At 41.1% G+C, this 14,790-nt stretch overlaps 1 protein-coding gene across 2 annotated transcripts in view; it reads left to right on the top strand.

The window, feature by feature from the left end:
* pamr1b (peptidase domain containing associated with muscle regeneration 1b) overlaps positions 1-12,876 on the top strand; it is a 42,188-nt gene extending 29,312 nt beyond the window's left edge. Inside the window, exons 6-14 of one of the 2 annotated variants that reach the window (XM_067436818.1) lie at positions 1,131-1,238; positions 1,456-1,626; positions 1,781-1,969; positions 5,537-6,379; positions 6,921-7,103; positions 9,596-9,662; positions 9,856-10,088; positions 10,890-11,233; positions 11,473-12,876. In XM_067436818.1, the coding sequence (XP_067292919.1) occupies positions 1,131-1,238; positions 1,456-1,626; positions 1,781-1,969; positions 5,537-6,379; positions 6,921-7,103; positions 9,596-9,662; positions 9,856-10,088; positions 10,890-11,233; positions 11,473-11,994 (2,660 nt within the window). In that variant the 3' untranslated portion in view covers positions 11,995-12,876. Of the gene's footprint in view, positions 1-1,130; positions 1,239-1,455; positions 1,627-1,780; positions 1,970-5,536; positions 6,380-6,917; positions 7,104-9,595; positions 9,663-9,855; positions 10,089-10,889; positions 11,234-11,472 lie in introns of both variants that reach the window. The other variant, XM_067436817.1, reaches the window with a different exon arrangement.
* Positions 12,877-14,790: the final 1,914 nt, after the last annotated feature.

Below are 14,790 nucleotides of genomic sequence, written 5' to 3'. Positions count from 1 at the left end.
CTTAGTAGTATCCTTGTTTTCCAAAGATCATATGTTTTGCCTATATAAAACAACGTAGGATTTTTGAGTATGAGACTTTTTTCAATAAGGTATAAAATGACTTCAGACTTGACTCAGACTCCAGTGATAAAGACTTCAGACTTTACTCGGACTCTAGTGATAAAGTATTTGTTGAGTACTTTGTCTGGATCAGATTTAAAAACGATGATCAAAACATAGACTAAGTAGTTTAAGTATGCCTCTTGATCACATTGGCTTACTTTACCTTTACACAGATGTTCTTCACTTGTTTTGGGATCCGGAGATGCTGTGCTATTTCAGAAGATGTGTAACAGTGCCTCCTAAGATATAACAGTAAAAACACAGATCGCCTGACTATCACATCAATGGCAGGGAAATGTTGTGTCAAATGACAGACAATCTGGTCAATGTGATGAAGTACACAGTGGACTCTGCCTCTGGTCTCCAGTCCAGAGTGGACACCAGCACTGCCAGTGTCCTGGACTCAGGCACCAAGGTCACCTGCTCCGCTCCATCACTCGGCACCATGGAGTCGTCTACCTCACCTCGACCATGGCTCCTCTCTCTGTCGGCTCCACACGGGTTCCTCCTGTACTGTCCTCGTCCTCCAGCTGAGCCCACTCCCTCCTTCCTCAGTCAATACATTTACGGCTCAAGGCCGTGCCTTCTGGGGAGGGGCGTAATGTCACCATAATGTTCTGTGTTGTCATGGACTTCTGTGTTCTGTATTGTCACTTTTGTCTGTCGTCATGGTCACCATCATTAGTAGTTCACCATGTACCAGCTGTGTGTTATCATCCTCATTTGTGTGCCTACTTAAGTTCTACCATTTCTGTCACTCCTTGTCCGGTATTGTCAGTCTTATGTTGTGTTTACATTGGGCTGTTCTACCGTTGTACTCACCTGAGAGATCCTTATATATTAAATTCCTTTTTTTGACTTGAATCTATCCTCCTTCCTACCAGTGTTGAACACTGATGATTTTGAGATATTGTGCACATTTATTTAAATACTGTTTTTTGTGTGTATGTTTAGGTGTGTCTATATAATGAATAATGGATTATTGATGGAACTGAATGATTGACATGTAACTTTATCTATTTGTGTAGAATGCACTTCCTCTCCATGTTTGCATGATGGCACCTGCATCGCACACTCCTCTCACTCCTTCCACTGCGCCTGCCTTGCTGGATATACTGGAAAGAGATGTGAACATGGTGAGAACAGCCTTTTCAAGGGGAAAATGTAACATTTAAGAGCATGACTATTTATATACAGTACCAGGGTTTTAGGTAAAGACTCAGATTGAAGCTGATTGTTGCTGTTTAAAATGTATTAACTTTGGTTATGGTAATTTGTTCAACTACCCTTACAGGACAAATCCATGCCATTTTTATACCATAACGTCACATTTGTATGTGCATGATCTCTCAGTGCTTGAATGCGGAAGGCCTTTGATTCCAGCCCACGGGAGTACAGTGCATCTGGATGTAAGGGTTGGAGGATATGTTATGTTCCAGTGTGACCCTGGATACATATTAAAGGGTTTCGAGGTGGCCACTTGTCTGCTGGATGGGGCATGGAGTACACCAACTCCACAGTGTGGTAAACAACTGAAAACTCATTATAACTCCTTATAATATCTGTAATAATAATAATGATAAGGATAATAAGGATAGTTCAGTTTAAATATGTTTTAATCAAAGTTCCTTGAAAAGACTTTGGTAATAGTTGAAGCATGACTGTCTCCTTTCACCAGTGCCTGACCACAACTGTGGCATTCCTTCAAAGCCAGAGCATGGTGATTACTTCCTTGTTTATGGACCAAATGATCTACTTATTGCTATACAGTATTTTTGCTATAAGCTATACAAACTGAACGGAGCCCCTCAGAGAACTTGCCTGGGCAACAACACCTGGAGTGAGGCGGCACCAACATGTGTCAAAGGTACCGGGACTCAGAATTTAGCAAGAAATATTGTTTTGTATGTTTACATTTACATTTACATTTATGCATTTAGCAGACGCATTTATCCAAAGCGACTTACAACTCAGGAGAACAGGAAGCGATCCGTCAAGAAGAGGCAACGAAACACAAAAAGTGCCCTAAATACTAAGATTTGTACACTACTCAGAGTAGCAAAGACCAGAAAAGAAGAAAGGAGAAATAGAGGGGGAAAGAATTTTTTTTTATTTTATGTAAGATTAAGTGCTCATGGAAGAGATGAGTTTTTACCTGTCTTTTGAACGAAGTGAGTGATTCTGTTGTGCGTATGGAGGACGGAAGATCGTTCCACCAACCCGGAACAATGAAAGAAAAAGTTCGAGAGAGGGATTTCATGCCTCTCTGTGATGGTACCACAAGCCTTCGCTCATTAGCTGAGCGAAGGCTTCTGGTGGGGGTGTAGACGCGTAGGAGTGAGTCGAAGTATGCGGGTGCTGTGCTTGTGGAAGATCCATAAGCAAGAGTCAGGGCTTTGAATTTGATCCGGGCAGCGAGTGGTAGCCAATGCAGAGAGATGAATAGAGGTGTGACATGAGCCCTTTTGGGCTCATTGAATACAAGACGTGCTGCAGCGTTCTGGATCATTTGCAGCGGTTTCATTGTACAAGATGGAAGTCCAGCCAGAAGCGCATTGCAATAGTCAAGTCTAGAAATGACCAGGGCTTGGACAAGAAGCTGTGTTGCATGCTCCGTAAGGAACGGTCTGATTTTCCTGATGTTGTGCAATGCAAACCTGCATGACCGAGCCGTCTTTGAGATGTGGTCTTTAAAGGACAGCTGGTCATCAAAGATTACTCCAAGATTTCTGACCGACCCCGAAGGAGTAATCTGAGATGAACCTAGCTGGATGGTAAAATCGTGTTGTATGGTGGGGTTAGCAGGGAAAACAAGCAGCTCAGTCTTTGCTAGATTGAGCTGCAGGTGATGTTTTTTCATCCATGCCGAGATGTCCGCCAGACAGTTTGAGATTCGTGCAGCTACTGTGGGATCATCTGGTTGAAATGAGAGGTAGAGCTGTGTGTCATCAGCATAGCAATGATAAGAGAGACCATGTGCCTGAATGATGGGTCCCAGTGATGTAGTGTAAATGGAGAAGAGGAGAGGTCCAAGCACTGAGCCCTGAGGAACCCCCGTGGTCAGTTGATGTGTTTTGGATACCTCTCCTCTCCAGGCAACCTTAAAAGACCTACCTGTGAGATAGGACTCAAACCAGTGGAGTGGAGTCCCTGTGATGCCCAGTGATGAGAGGGTGGACAGAAGAATCTGATGATTCACAGTGTCAAAGGCAGCAGATAGATCAAGGAGGATGAGGACTGATGATTTGGATGCAGCTTTAGCCAGCCGCAGGGCTTCAGTAACTGACAATAATGCCGTCTCAGTTGAGTGGCCCTTTTTGAAGCCTGACTGGTTTACGTCCAGTTGATTAGTCTGTGAGAGGAAATATGAGACCTGGTTGAAAACAACTCTTTCGAGTGTTTTCGCAATGAATGGTAGGAGAGAAACCGGTCTGTAGTTCTCTACAAGTGATGTGTCTAATGTGGGTTTTTTAAGCAGTGGGGTTACCCGAGCCTGCTTGAATGTGGTGGGGAAGATGCCGGTGGAGAGAGATGTGTTGATGATGTGTGTTAATGCTGGTAAGAGTGTAGGGGAGATGGCTTGTAGGAGATGTGAGGGGATGGGATCTAGAGGGCAGGTAGTGGGATGGCTGGAGAGGAGAAGCTTAGATACTTCGTCCTCAGTGAGTGTAGAGAAGGAGGAGAGAAGATGTTTGGCTGTGGATGTGGCTGATTGGTGTGAACTGACTGCTGATGAGTGTGGTTTTGTTTGTGAAAAAATTGGCAAGATCGTCTGCAGAAAGAGAGGTGGTGGGAGGTGGTGGAGGGGGACAGAGGAGAGAGGTGAAAGTTCTGAAAAGTGTGCATGAGTCTGAGGTGCTGTTGATTTTGTTGTGGAAATATGCGGATTTAGCTGTATGGGCGTCCTGTGAGAAGGAAATGAGCAGAGATTGGTACTTACTCAGGTCAGATGGGTCGTTTGATTTGCGCCATTTTCTCTCTGCTGCCCTAAGTTTGGTCCGGTGTTCACGAAGAACATCAGATAACCAAGGGTTAGAGGGAGTAGCACGAGCTGGCCTAAAAGACAGAGGGCAGATAGTATCTACACAAGTGGTTAAAGTGGAACATAAAGTGTCTGTTGCAGTGTTGACATTCATAGAGGAGAATTGTGTGGGTGACGGAAGAGAGGATTACACAACGGAGGAGAGGTGAGAGGGAGAAAGAGAACGCAGGTTTCGTCTGAAACTAACTGGTAGAGGAGGTGGAAGCATATGAGTAGTGAGATGTAGATTAAATGTGATGAAGTAGTGATCCGAGAAGTGTAAGGGTTTGACCAAAGTGTTTTCTGTAGTGCAGTTGCGTATGTAGATGAGGTCAAGTTGGTTGCCAGATTTGTGTGTGTGTGAGGTAGTAAGAAGTTTGAGATCGAATGAGGATAGAAGGGAGTGAAAATCTGTAGCATACGGTTTGTCCAGGTGTATGTTAATTAATAGTCAGTTAAGTTGTTGTTGTTTCTCTTTGTCATGATAATTATTCTTTAAAGTGTTCTGCTGTTGGCACTGAATTACTAAATCCCACTTTAAATGATCTCTGTGACTGAAATGAAAACCATTTGTTTGGCTAGTCCTTTTTTTGGCAAATTCATGGATGGCTAGATTAGCATTAGTCACCGCTTATTAACTGCTTATTACCACTACTTATGCTTCCAAGCTTTTCAATAGCTATGCTTCCATCAACCTATTTTTATGCATTGGGATATTGCAAAAAAACACGATGGAAACACATAAATTCTATAAATGCACATTAAAAACGTAAGTGCTTAATTGCGACAAATACATTTGTATCTGATAAGAAAACATGCACATTACCTACCATGGAAACACTTTTACCGAATAAATTCTCTGGTGCGCATTAAAAAAGCCATGTGACTTTTCGCAATGGGACAGCACAACTGAACCAACCAGCAGACTGAACTCATTGCACAGCATCTGAAATGCTGTTTTGGTTGTTCTGAAATGTCATCAGTGCTTCAGTATAATTCCCTTCCCAGGACTGCAGTCCCAAACAGCAGGCACCCGAAAGCAAGATAACATGGCTGTGTTTATTGCTTTTCGCCTGCGTGCTCTAAGGCATTTATTTAATATGAAAAAAAAAAAATCCACAGTGCCTTCTACTGCAGCAAATTACATTTTTCTTAGAGATATTTGGCGGCAGTTTTTTTAAACATTCTCTTTATATCACTGGATGGAATTGGTGCTTTATTCGCAAATGTTATTCCAATATTTTGCAAGTGATATTCAAGTTTTGCGCATTTGGATGTAAACATAGCTGATGTATTTAATATGAAATAATTACTGCTATTAATCATTGATGTGTATGTTATGCCTAGCCGTTATTTTATTTATTTTCATGTGCACTTTTTGTTGAACCTTTGTTGAATTTCTTCTATTTACAGAGCTGGACGTAATTCCTGAAGCAGATAATGAACAAAACAAAGGCAAACACAAACCTACTGGGCAAGATGAAGTGGTCCATACCAAGAATAAAACTTCAGAAGAAAAAGAAAATGAGTCAAAACCAGACAAAGATAGACCAAAAAAACCTACCGTTGGAAAGGATATTGGAGGACTAGACTTGGAGTTGGGAAAAGACATAGGCAAAGATATCGGGAGTCATTTTGTAAAAGAAAAGCATAAAGTTGAAAATAAGGATGCTGATAGCAGCATTAACACAATTGAAAAGAAAGAACCTGGAGTGGATAAGGATAATCTTAAACTCCTTGACAAAGATGGACATCTAGATACTAGAGAAAAAGATGGAAGTCCAACAAAGGATTTGGGCATGGAATTCATAGATATTGTGTTGATAGACAATACGATGGACAGTAACCAAACAGAAAAAGACAAAACCAAAGATGGCGAAATGGACAAAGGACAAAAAATAACCGATGGACCCCAGTACACAATATTAAGCCTGACGGAAGATGAGAAAGAAAACATTCTTTATGAAATAGATATCATACATAGAGTGAATAACACAGAATTTTTAAATAGGAACGACATAGAGGAATATTTGGGGACGCTTCCTCAAAAAGAAACTGAAGAACTGCCAATAACAATAACTCCTGGCAATAACAGCACAACAATCATACCAACAGAGAGCTCAACAACCGAAAGACTGACAATGAGGGTTACACCTACGGACAAGGTCAAAGTGGATACAGTGACTGAAAAGACAGCAGTACAAGTTTTGCAACAAGAAACAAATATAGAATCTCAATCAAACCCAAAGAATGAAGGTGAACATCCCCAAGCATCTCTTTGAAACTCTATAAACATCTCTACAATGAAACACATTCATTAGAGTGTTTCTTACAATGTTTGGGGTAAAATAACACTATTTATACAGGGAAGTTTATGTAACTAATAATCTTCAGCCTTTAGCTTGTCAGAGTAGTCTATAATGGCATTGTCCTAAATTGGACAATTAATATGGACTTGGATGCCCTGTTTTCTCTTTTGCTACAGTTTTTGTAACTCTTTTTGCTACAGTTCCTTTAAAACCTTTAACAAAGCTGTACTGATACAGACTTCACAACTACCCAACATTATATGCCATTCATTTATGTCCATATACCAGTCACTTTTATGAGACTAATAATGTGCATAGGCCACACATAATATATATATATATATATATATATATATATATATATATATATATATATATATATATATATATATATATATATATATATACACCTGTTTTGAGCACTGTTACTGTACAAGTTTTCTTTCTTTCTTTCACACTCTCACATTTTCTCTTCTCTGTCTCAGAAGATGAAGGGAGGCAGTGTCCTCGACTGGCACCATTGTTTAATGGTTATTATGAGTCAGTACCTGGCCTCATTCCTGAAACAGTGGAGTTCTTCTGTAACCAGTCGTATGCTCTGAGTGGCAGCTATCGGAGGACGTGTCAGCCTAATGGCACCTGGTCCGGCACCCAGCCTGTCTGCATTAGAGGTCAGTGCAGTCTCAGAAACTCTCTCTTTAAAGATAAAAAAGGGGAAAATTCAATAAGAATGAATTCGAAGAAATAGTAGTAAGTAGTAAATAAAAGATGGTGTAAGAGCCATTATGTTGTAATAAATGTCTGCTGTAATTATATTGTTTGACACTGGGTGGAGTGTGGGTCTAATTGGTATATACTGTAGGATATGATGCTACAAGAACTATCAAACAACACATGGAAGAATAGCATGAAAAAATAAACATTACCACCTCCCTTTTCAATTGTCTGATTCGGCTGCAGCTGTTGAAATTGACATCTTCTAATGCCTTCCAAATACACCGGACTTCAGATATCCAACCCCAGACAATGGAAAAGACTCTACAGGAACCAGTTCCCCACAATAAAAGACAGATTCACTACCCACAAGCAGCCCTTATCTGGCCCAGATCTACCCAGCTAGAAGACCCCTCGACTGTGGAGGAGACAGCACCAAGGAAAGAGCTAGCAGGGAAGAACTCCTGTAGATCATAAAGATTTGAGAAGACGACTACGAGTGCTCAAACTTGTCCCAAGGCAGTGTCAGAGAGGATGTGGAGGATGAGGATATTCCATTAGACACTATGCCAGATGACCAACAAAGAACTGAGCAGGGAATGAGGTTAAGCCCTTCCTCCACTGCATCCAGCTCAGAACCATTGAGTGCAAGACCCACCGAAGTAAAAAGCTCTTAGAACATACGCAGAGAACATGGAAAGAGGGGATATTGAAGGAGCTTGTGGCTGCCCGATGCACACTGTTTAAGGAACGCTCTTCCTTAAACTTAAGGTTGAGCTACCCCAAAGGATCAACCGCCCATGCGCACCTCAGAAACTGTTGTTACATCAACTAAAACCAGCAAACACTCCACAAAGAATGGAGGAGGACCATCCTGGAGGAGGTGTGTGGAAAGTTGGAAGAACCCATGTTGGGAGCTATCTATCTGCTGAAACTTTCTTGAGGCTAGTGCTCTATTGCATGCTCTCCTATGAGCCCATGATGAAACAAGACTTATCACTACCCTGTTCCTGGATTTGACAAAAGCCTTTGACACTGTATTTCATTGTGCCATACTGGATGCGGCTGGAAGACCTGGAATACCAAATTTCTTTACTGAACTATCTCACCAACCTTAATGCAAAGACTGTCCAAGTGGTAAACTGGTAAAGACGATGTAAACGTGTATGAGAGAGGTGAGACAGGGTCCATTTTATTGATGGATGGTTTGATACAGGCGGCAGCTCCCAACATTGGTGTGAGACTGGCAGAGTAACACATTGATGCGATATGCTGATTATCTAATACTAGTAGCAGAAGAGCAGGAGGGGGAATAGTGCCAAAGCATACAGGGCACCTCGAGAGAATGTTGAAAGAACTGAAAGAAGTCCCATTGAAACCCTTTTAGAGGCTGGAGATCCTGAGAACCTATCTGGCCCCCAGGTTAACCCATGAGTTGGTCCTGGGAGGGGCTCATAAAAACACCCTGAGGTCAATAGACAGGATGATGCGTTATGCTGTTTGGAACTGGCTTCGGCTATCTAAAGATACTACATTGGGATACTTAAATGCGCCTACCCAGAATGAAGGCCTGAATATTCCATGTCTGGAAGTCTCAATCTCCCTCTTGCAGAAAGCATGGTTTGGCAAGCTCCTGCAGGATAGGAAAAGAGTCAATGACTAACAAGGGGGATGACTAACATGATCTAATGGGCAGCCGTGTTACACCAATCAGTGAATGGGTGAGAGCTGGCAAGGACCTGGCAAGTCACCTCAAATAACCTCTCAAATAGTGTCCCCACAGAAGCCTCAAGTGCTGAAAGAATAACATCTCACAATAAAAATGCAATTTTTGACCGTGTCAACATATGCAAGTGGAAGCAAGTCTTTGGAATTACTATGTGTTTGTGCATCGAAACTGTGAGTTTAAAATGACATCTACAAGCTACATGTCTTGTTTGGATCTCACACATCAAAAACAAGCCTACAACACCTCTAATTGACAAATAAAATAGAGAGTTTCACATTAAAAACTCTGTGCTAAAGTGGTGTAGATAGGGGGTGATTGGGAGTTCATAATAGACTGTGGGGAAATGTGGCACGGATTCTAGTTTACAAAAGTAATACTTTGAAAAAGTAATCCTGAGATGTTTTATGATCACAGGCCAGTCTGAAAACCTCAGTAAAACTTCTCATCTGAAGGATGATGCTTTTTTTGCAGTATAGGGTAAAGTAATACTATACTGAGACATTAAGACATACAGGGTGACACGTCCTCTTGGCCTCACTAGCACCTTAGCTTTCCCAGTCACTGTCTAATCCAGATACTGACCATGCTGAGCGATGGGAAACAAGGCGAGAGTTAAAGAGCGATATCTGCTGGCAATAGCTACTGCTTACAACAACATAAGCTTTTAAACAAAGATCAATTCAAAACTAAGGTGTGCCTTGTTTGTATTCTTATCTACAGCCTGTCGAGAGCCCAAAGTGTCTGTGCTGGTCAAACAGAGAGTTCTTCCTCCCCACATCCCTTCCAGGTACTATTTCACTCCTGATGGAAAAAATCTGTGACATTAACGCATTTGCAAATTTAGTTTGACCGGTTTCCATTTAATATTGTGATATAATTCTCCCATTCCTCCCCAAGCAGAATTTTCAAGTAAGATGGCTGAATTTAATTTATTCGGTATGTTTGTCTAATATGATATCCTTGGGTTTTTTGTTCTCCAGGAAAACACCTGTGCATAAGTTTTATTCTTCTTCTGGGACGACCAATTTCTTAAGGGAAGTGCGGCCCACCCAGACCACTTTCAGCCTCCCCCAGCTCCCCCAGGGGTTTCACCATCTCTACACACACATTGAATACGAGTGTATGTCACCGTACTACCAGCACTCTGGAAGTGCACGCAGAACCTGTCTGAAGATGGGAAAGTGGAGTGGGCGTCATGTCTCTTGTTCACCAGGTGAGGGCACAAATTACCCAAAATAAAAAGCACTGCAGGAGACCTAGCAGTGTTTGTTAAAAGGATAGCTCATTTAAACATTCTTTCGTCATTTAATCACCCTCACGTCTTTCCAAAACTTTATGACTTACAGCAACCTAAAAGTCCCATAAAACCATAACTTGTGCATTATATTCCAAGTCTTGCATCATGATTGTACAGATTTAAATTCGTGATGCACAATGTTTAAATAAGCGTTTTCAAGGGGGTGCAACAAAATGAGGCTTAGTAAATTCGGTCTTCTTGTAAATGCTAACAAAACCACACATTCCAATTCACTGTGGTCTGCCATTATTTTAGGGCGGGCCTCGGGAAATGGGCCTAGATATGTTTTATGAGGACACTGTATAGATATAATTATTTTTATACAAATTTTAAATTCTATCCTCAACCCCTGAATCATCCCATACAGAAAACATCATTTATCATGATTTATAAGCTGTTTTCCTTGTGGGGACCACATTTTTTCCTCCACAAAAACTTCTGGTATTACAATCGTTGTGGGTTCATTTGGCCTACAACGTAGGGAATGCCTGGCCTGGACCAATCACACACACACACACACACACACACATCTATCAGTGTCAACACTACAAATTGCATGAGGTAGTGAAGTACTAAAAGACTATCTTGAGCTCTCTCTGTTCTCCACACCAATCCAAATCCTCAAAGAGCTCTTTTATTGTTATATTCCATAATCTGTCAAGTATTCCTTGCTTTTGTTTCTTCCCTTAGTTTCTCTTTTCTCTCTCTCTATGCCAGTGTGTGGGAAGCTGACAAACTTTGACCCTCAGAACCCAGCAGAAACTAAATGGCCCTGGCTGGCTGCCATCTACCGCTTGCCTGTTGCAAGCAAACTAGGGAAGTTAAGTGTGACGGGGACAATAGGAAAAAACATCGAACCGATTGAAGAAGAGAGTGACATGGATGGTTGGCAGCTTGTCTGCAGCGGAGCCCTGGTGAACCAGCGCAGTGTGGTTGTAGCTGCCCACTGTGTCACTGAGCTGGGGAAATTATATCCACTTGACACGGCCAAAATCAGAGTAGTGCTGGGCAAACAGTATCGCAGCGATCTGAGAGTGACCAAGGGACTGCAGCGATTACGGGTCAGTTTGCTGTCAGACATTTGGACACACCTACTCACTGTTTATTATGGTTCACATTATATACTAAACAACTATTATTTAAAGTAATAGTCACAACTGAAACTATGAAACATCCAAAACAGTGCTGCATACCCTGACCTAGAATTCAGATATTTGGACATTCTGTGTAATAATCATAAGCTGCCAAATATTTCTGTATATTTTGTTGTTCACGTCACGTCTCATATCTGATTGGCCAGGTTTCCTCCATCACTCTCCATCCAAACTATGATCCCCTGGTGCTGGACTCAGATGTGGCCGTACTGAAGCTCTTGGACAAGGCTCGTATTGGAGAACATGTGCAACCAATCTGCCTACCAAATGTTCAGGATACCGTAGACGACTCCAGACAAGTGATGGTGACAGGCTGGTCCCTCTTACCTGACCAGAAGACTGGAGATGTTGAGAAAGCACGCGTGGGCCACGTGATGCTGGGGGATATTGTTCACTGTGAGCAGCAATATGACAATTATGGTGTTCCTATTAGTGTTTCTGAAAACATGTTGTGTGGCCGACAGGGCGCTGGTGCTGATCAGTCGAACATTTGCCCTGCCGACACTGGAGGGATTCTCATCTTCCCACATGGACAGGGTTCACAAGAGTGGAAACTTTTAGGGTTGGTCAGTTTCGGATATGATTCTTCAAACTGCAACCCAGAGCTTTACACTGTGTACACTAATGTCGCTAATTTTGTCGACTTTATAGAGGGAAATATGACATAGGCTGACATGTAATATTACATCTTATTACATCTGCATTTTCTTCTATCCCGTATAATACTGCATTATGGGGTAATGTATACACTGGACAATGCAATGCACAGATGTATAAGACATGGACTTATACTTTAAACATTAAGTCTGAACATCTTCCAGCACTTCCTACATACAGCACGTGCTGGCCCTCGGCTTCTCAGGTGATGTAAAATGAGTCACATCTAGTGATAGTTGGTTTGCCTATAAATCTTTAAAGTGTACATAAATTGTAATTTGTATTTTGCGTTATTGAAAGGTGTACATATTTACATATAATAACATGTATTGTCATTGGGATGACCATAACTCGTAGTAATATGGACTGGATTGACATTTTCAATGAGAAAAATTAAAGGGAAAACAATAGCCAGAACAAAATGAAAGCTAATAAAACATTACAACATACTTTATAGTGTGTACAACACTTTATTTCTAAAATGATGCTACACCAGGGAATACAATTTTAGAGGTCATTGTCTTCTCAGAAGTCCTTTAAGTGCGGATGGTAAAATATAAGCGTCACTTGAGAGGAAGCAACGCCTCTATTGTGCTGTGATTAGCCTCTCGTCCAAATGAAAATAAACTGGGAACACAAAATGTGTGAACATGTTTTAGCAACCATTCATCTCAGTTAAATGAACTGATGTACCTCCTTGCCTGTGATTACTTCTGGTGTTTACAGAAGATTTATTGTCTATTGGTTCAAAGAGAAGATTGCCAAATAACAGTTTATTAGTTCACATTTTCATATAATACTTTACTGAGGTCTCTGGAGAAGGACTTGAGCAACAAAAAATAGGGACACTTTTTTGCCCATTTTTCTTTTCAAAGCTAAAGAAATATTTAGAAGGTGCAGCCATCTGTTCAGTTAATAAAAAATGTAATACACAGTTGAAGTGAATAAAAACTGAGGTAGTATTGGTGATGGAGGCATGCTGAGATAAGCAGCTGTTTAAAATCCCTTGAGATGTGATGTGATGCTACTCCTAAACATATGTTTAAATCTTCAGTTAATAGAAAAAAGACAAATATTGTTACTGTATTTCTATAGTTATTACTTTTAAATAAATAAATAAAGTTTTTACCAAAGAACAAAACCCTTTTTGAAGTGGTCCATGTAAGTCTGTATTGTACTGTACTAATGTGTGTGCAACAATACTAAAATTACAGTTTCCAAGTTTTCAAATATTATTTATATTTTATGTTTACATTTTTTCGTCCTCTCTGACATTTTTGGTGTTGACCACTTCCACTTTTTTAAGCCTACCTTTTACTTCATCATTTACTCATTCCCAATTGTTTATTTAATTAATTTAACTTAATCTCCTAAGTGTTCAGAATAAATTATTAATTTCACCTTTGGTGTTTACATTTGCCAAAAATATAACTTTTTGGTTCACATTATAAAACATTACCAGGTAATAAAATAGGTACTTTTTTAGGGAATGATACAATATTGTAACATATATATTTTGAAAGTAACTTGAGAGAGACAGGTCTGATAATTAAAGACAGCCAGCAGTACAATCACCCACATCACAGATGGACTCCAGATGCACAAACGTTAAGTTATGTATATAACTAATGTTCCCAGAAGGAGAGAAACAAGGTAAAATATGACTGTGCGATATCATGCTATTGCGCCATCTGCTGAAGACACCTATATTTACATCTGAAAAGGCAGGGGAAGTGGACAGGGCCACCTGCCCACCGCAAAAAAATGCCATTGCATGCGTCATTCCCTTAGTTCAGTCCAGCTCTTCACCGAGCCCTCGACTGCACAGGGCCCAGATGTGTTGTACCTCGTTTCCCTCCTTCAGGGAACAGTAGTAATATACATAACTCAGCGTTCCCATTAAGTCGGTTCACTTGTTGTCATGTCTCTAGTGGAATGCGCACATACCCCTGCCGGCAGAGATTATCCTTTACTTTTCTATGCAGTTGAAATCGCATTCCATAATCCAATGTGAAAGACGTTGTTTAGACAGTGACTTCCCATGAATCGGATTGGCAAAACACACAAAAAGTTGGTTAGACGTATGCTCAGCCTGCGTCTGTCTGATGTACCTGTGTAAAACCTGCACAGGGAACAACACATGAAATCTCCTTTCTTCCTCCGAGTCAATCAAAAGGTTCGATAAAGCAAATCTACTTGCACGAGCGCACACTTTTGGAGTATTTGCCGTGTTCGGAAGCAACACTACTCTTGACCAATCCGGCGCAAACTTGTAAGGATGTACTGACAGAGAATGGAGATCACCAATGCGCTTTGCTGATGCCAAAGCCAACAATAGGGCTGTTTTGTAAGACAGCATCCTTTGATTCAGAGATTCCAAAGGCTCAAATAGAAATTCACTGATAGCCTCCAAAATCCACAGTCAGGTACCATGATGGCACCATTTAAGGAACTGAATAGCCAGCGGGCACTAAAGCACCAAAAATGCCCTCATGACAGGACAAAATGGCCGCCAAGTAGACCTTTAGCAATGTATTGGCACAACCTTCCTCCAACAACTCCTGCAAAAAAGTCAATATCCCTGCAATTGGGCATTGATCTGACGATGAATACCTTCACCCACCACACTGTTCAAATATGCGCTACCTGAATGCATAAATCCCCTTTGTCGATGGTAGGGTGTAGAATCTGTCCCCCTGCCTGGGACAGTAGTTCCCTGCATAGGGGAAGACATCTTGACAGCAGCAACATGATACTCGCGTACTTTTTTCAAGGGGCGACTAAAATCAGTGACGGAACCTCCTGAA

The sequence above is a fragment of the Pseudorasbora parva genome, chromosome 25, assembly GCF_024679245.1.
Source record: "Pseudorasbora parva isolate DD20220531a chromosome 25, ASM2467924v1, whole genome shotgun sequence".
NCBI lineage: Eukaryota > Metazoa > Chordata > Actinopteri > Cypriniformes > Gobionidae > Pseudorasbora > Pseudorasbora parva.
Note: the sequence above shows the minus strand (reverse complement) of the source record. Positions and strands in the feature narration are given on the sequence as shown.